Below are 5623 nucleotides of genomic sequence, written 5' to 3'. Positions count from 1 at the left end.
GTTCAGAATGGTTAAGGATCAGGTAAGTGATCAGGTCTATTCACACAAGTGTCATGCATTGATATCTAGGTGTAATCTTTGTAAGCACATAAGGCATTTTGTTAGATGTTGTAGATTTAGGAATATGTGAATAGATAATAAATGCTCCTTTTAAAAAACAAATAAACATGATATCCTGAAATCACTGATAAAAATCCATTGATTTTCGATCATTACCAAATTAACTTGAATATAAATGATTAAATAAAACATGATTGAATATTATTTTATTAAATTAAATTATAATTATTATCGACGAGAACCGACAATCCTTTGCGCCATGTTGGTTTAATCAGTTGACCCAGATTTGTGATCTTTGTTAATATGACCAATTTTTTGCCGTCTAGAAAATGTAAATAATTATACAATGGCATAAATGACTTACATGGGCTTAGAATAAACCAATTTAATTTCATTGGTCTACTGCACTGATGAAATTACCTTCTTTTTCTTCTTTTAGATACCCTTCAAAAAGAAGGTGCCCATCTATCGATTTGATTGCTTGTATGGCTATATTCTTCGTTTTCTTAGATTTCCTATACCGATATGTAATTGTTGTAGGTCCTATTGGCATGTTTAAACTAAATTCCATAAATCAATCCCTTATCAAAATTTACCTCGCTTTTGTATCTCTCTGGTTTTTGAGATAACTTTTCACCTCTTTCAAAATAATGACGGGGCTGATGTCAACAGCGTGAGCTTTTAGTTGAGTTTCAATCTGTAAAAATGAAGAATTTATCAGAAATATATTGTCACTTATTGAAAAATCGAAACTCAGCATAGTAAGGCAGAGTATATAGGCCTATTGTTAAAGTTTCATTTCTTTACCTCATTCGTTGCTTTCGCAACATCTCCATTATTTAGTAATATGCATGTTTTTACCAGGTCCTACAATTAAAGATTAATTGTTTTATTTGTTGAAAAAGATACCTATATTGATTTAACCTAACAAAACCATTAGCCTACTCTAAACATTCTCCGTTCTTTTGTCATCTTCGTTCCTTTTTGCTTCCTCACTTTCGTTAACATTAATTCAGCTGAATATAAATGTATGTTATTACATGATTATATTGAAATTATAATTACATTGCTTTGTATAGTTTTTAGAAGATTTTGACAAGTTTAATAGCTTTTGAATTACCTTTGTTTATCAAGCTCCATTCTGAAATTGAAAAAAATGTTATTAATAATTAATAAGATGAACTAAAAATGATTAGAATTTAAGATATTTATGATACCTTCTTCGGTCATTTGAAATTCCATTTTGACTTTTTGTGTCGTTATAGCAGACGCTTGATTATTGGTCACAAGATGGCAGCACTTATCGGTGGCATTTATTTTGCAGAATAAAATCTTAAAATTGGTATTGGACTTTGAAAAGCTACTAAAAGTTTTCAAAGTTAGCAACAACTGAATAGAAATGGGATGCCGATTTAGAAAACAAGAAAAGTTGGCAAGGAATTTCTTCAAGGTTTGAATTATGAAGTTTATTGTATATACATGAAATGATTGTATGAACATTGTCGAATACTATACTGTATATCCTTGAAATAATTTAAAATACGCGTATATCATTTTCATCGAATACTACTTCGTTTCTACGATATTGATGTTCATCTTCACGAAATTCTACTTGCACATATGAGCTGCATGATTTGCTTCCTATATTTTCTTCGTAACTGAAATATTTTTCCTTAGATCAATAATATAACTAAATTACAGTTTTTAAGTAGTTGTTTTAAAATGCTTAATTACCTTGCAGTTCTAAAATGGTATAACATCTCAATATCGTGATCTGGTATGGTGGCCATATTAAAAGCTTCGATGGCCTCGATATTATTTTCACTGTAATAAAAAGCTATAAAGTTATATCTTATTAATGCAGTTACTTTTTTCAAATTTAAGGGCTACCCTAATTTTCAAATTTTAGGATTTTTAGATTTGTATTTTTAAATTTCTCTAATATCTACCCTTCGAAGTATTCCATTATTGCTTGTCGTATCTGATTTTCTGGGATGACTAAAGTCGATTTCCCATGAAGATAATCTTGTATATTCCTCGCTCTATAATCTCTATAGGTGATGTTTGCTTGCATCTGTTGTTGATGTTGTATTTCCTGGTTAAGAATATATGCAAATACAAACATTAGGCCTAACATGCTAAGATTAGTGTGTTGACATCTAATCCATTACTTACATTAGGTAATAGTAATTGAAGCGGTAAAGGCAGATTTTCATTTCCCATATGTCTTGCGGAATTGTATAGAAGAATTGCCTAGAGAAATATATCATCCTTTACTGTCATTTACTGTAATCATTTTTCTGGCTTGAAAATATTTACAAACATTTATCTGAACAAATACCCTGTGTTTTTTTATGAGACTTTTCTCAACTTTCATATTTGCTGTATTGATTGATTTTAGACGATGAATTGTGGATTCCATTGGAAACATGTCTACGGCGTGGGCTGTTCCAAAACTTCTGATGGTATGAATAATGTGGTGATGTAGGTGAAAATGAGCTGTTAACAGAGAAGCAGGTAGACATTTTTCCATCTCTACTAAAGTTGAACTAAGTTCTACTGCAATTGTATCCCATTCCGCATTTGTATTTGATGCATATATCTCTGAAAAGTTAAGAACAAATCTTTTTTGTACAACAGTCGATTCACTGTACTCGTTTACCAGCAATTATTATTTATACCTACTTTCAATGATTTTACAGTATTTGAAGATGGTCGACCTCTGCGAGTTACCCAGCATCCCTCTGAGACAATAAATAAATGGACCATTTTTAGCTGCCTGTGGAAGGAAAAAGGGAAATTGATAGATTGTTGAGCATTTCAAAAACCAATTCCTAAGTCAGCATGGTGTCCCTAGACCCCTAGTTAAAATCATGATCAAGCTAATCGTAGCAGACCTGGCAGTTATCAAATTGTAACGAATACTTCTTCAAGCAAATTTAAACAGTTAACATCATTGTATGAAGGCATCTTTTACCTCGATGTAATCATACGATTTTGTTTGACTAGTTTCTGTGAAGATGTTGTTGTTCTGTCGATGGGAACATCCTAGTGGCGCTTTTATGCCGTCCCATCTCTCTTGAATGATATTCTTTTCCCTGACAGTTAAGTTCCAATTAGTCAGTGGGATGTCTTCGTCTATTAACTGAATTGAATATGAGTGTATAGATCAATAGAATACATCATATTTTGAAATTTAAAAAAAAAGTGTCAGTTAACCTTTTAATTTGATGATTTTTGCAGAATCTTGGGAGGCTGATGCGTACTCCATGTAATTAAAAAACAGGCCTTAGATATACAAACCCAACATTGTTCATTCCTTCCAATTATTTCTTCATACTGACGTACACGAGCACCATCTCTCACTTCCGTTTTATTCAGTATTTCTATGAGTTTTTTTAGTAAGCCACTTATCGTATGCATTGGGTCGATTACGATATCAGTGAAGGTGTTGAATTCTTGTATATTAAACAGTATCGATTTATCCCTGAGGCCATTCTCTTGTATCACAATTCCTAAAATGTCAACACAGAACTATGATCAATCTACATGCGTATTATATTTTGCTCATTTTGTAAATTGCAATATACATTTAATTGGTAATCAGTTGATTTCTATAGTCAGGTCTGTTATGGTTAGCATGATTAGGATTTTTTTGTGGATACAGTAGAATCCTTTTGATTCGGGTCAATTGGGATCAACAAAATTCATGTGGTTTACCATCATTTATTCTATTGGCGCTCCTGAGCAGTAGATCATGTGATTTGGAATCAAATGGTTGGCGATTTTCAACGTCATTTGTTGTTGAGATACCATTGTCGTTCAAAAATGGTCCCGGTCTACGATTAGGATGGTCATTAGGTAAATATCTGAAATGTGGGTGTACATATCAGGGGCCGGTTGCTCAAAGGTTGGTTAAGATAACCGGTTGATAAGTTCTTAACTAACAGTTAATCTTGAGCAACCAGCCCCTGACATTTATCTTCGAGGCCATTTAATTCATATGAAAATATGTATGTATTTGAGAACTTATTCTTGCCTTCGATTTTGATGGTAAATCATACGATTCAATGGTTGGGGTCGTATTGCTGGATGAATACATTTTATACATCCATTATATCCTGCTGCTGTTTGATGGTTTAAGGTCAAACAGTGGCTTTCGTAGTCACCTTTCATCATTATCAGTTTACCCTAGAAACAGTGATTCATATACCAGAATTATCTAAAATATTGACCGATTAGAATGTGGCGAATCTTTGAATTGGGACCCCAAGCTATCGTGACAAGTCCCTGTAGGGCTATTGCGTTTACTTTTCATCTGTTGGGGAACTTACCTTTAATTGAAAGATCTCCCCATTTCTCCCGTCGATAGCGTCGATGCCATTGTTAAGACGATTTAATTCGGCCACAAGAGGTTCAAGAAAACCATTGATTGATCGTTTGTTTTTGGATGGTATGATGCCGTATACGAAAGTATTTTCGTACAATTTGCTTTCCGATAGCCTGAAATTTGAAAAATATTGAGAAATGAATTACACACTCTGAACGAGAATAGTTCATTACTAGATCTATGAAACTTCGCAACTCCTAATTTAATCCACTTTGAACTTATATATATATTCACCTTAGATTCAGGAAATTGATCAAAATTGGCCATATAGAATGTTTTTTCTTATGGAAAACATTTGTCCCATCTAGAGTCAAGGAGAGGGATATTCCTCGTCTATCTCCGACAAAAAAACCATTTTCAGAATACAATTCTGTCCATTTTTCTGTTTCATGAAGATTGAATATTCTGAAAGGTGATAAGAAAAAGAAATCTCACATATTAACATTAAGTAATGAAATTACAGCTTAAATTAGGCTTCACTTCCTATTGACCTTTCGCCATCATTTTATCGTGCATACTGCGTCGCTCTTTCTCCCATATTGAAATATCTGAACTGCCCTGCAATTCAATTTACGTAGCTAGATTAGAAACATAGTAAATTCAATAGGCTATTGTGTAGCTATACACAATAAAATCCCTGCTCAATGCTCAATAGCGATCTCATTTTTAGCATACCTTTTAGATAAGGGATCAAAGGCATCCATGTAAAATCAACGGTTTCCTCTGAACCGCATTTTTGACAATTTTGTCTGTCTCTATTTTCATACCAATACATCGTGCATCCGTTTACACAAACTTTCTTTTTGCGAAATTTACCAAATATTTGCCTCTCTATGGTTTCAAGCTGTTTCACTGTTGTTGGCGTAATGTTTGGTTGCGGTAAGATGTGATGAATAAAATACAGTAATTTATTCATTGCAGTTTTTGACATTTTCTGTCCTTTTGCGTAAAAAGAAGATACCATTCCGACAAACTGTATTAATTTTACATCGGAACCTTCGTAAATCATTTGTTCAAATCTTTCATGCTGTCCATAATCCCCTTCATCATTATCACCATCTTCTACATCATCCCAATCATCACCGTCGTCTCCATCTCCACCATCATCTCCACCATCATCACCGTCATCTCCATCTCCACCATCATCACCGTCATCTCCACCATCATCACCGT

General features: G+C 33.4%; 1 protein-coding gene across 1 annotated transcript; it reads right to left on the bottom strand.

Moving 5' to 3' along the window:
• Positions 1-269: 269 nt before the first annotated feature.
• LOC141914625 (uncharacterized) lies at positions 270-1302 on the bottom strand. The gene is made up of 7 exons (XM_074805875.1): positions 1278-1302; positions 1181-1201; positions 1006-1076; positions 868-927; positions 657-757; positions 481-575; positions 270-382 (listed from the first exon to the last, which is right to left on the bottom strand). The coding sequence occupies exons 1-7, from the start codon at positions 1300-1302 to the stop codon at positions 270-272; spliced, it is 486 nt and encodes a 161-aa protein (XP_074661976.1).
• Positions 1303-5623: the final 4321 nt, after the last annotated feature.

This window comes from Tubulanus polymorphus, unplaced genomic scaffold (genome assembly GCF_964204645.1).
Source record: "Tubulanus polymorphus unplaced genomic scaffold, tnTubPoly1.2 scaffold_8, whole genome shotgun sequence".
NCBI classification, from domain to species: domain Eukaryota; kingdom Metazoa; phylum Nemertea; class Palaeonemertea; order Tubulaniformes; family Tubulanidae; genus Tubulanus; species Tubulanus polymorphus.
The sequence above is the reverse complement of the archived record's forward strand: the minus strand, read 5'-3'. Positions and strand labels throughout refer to the sequence as shown.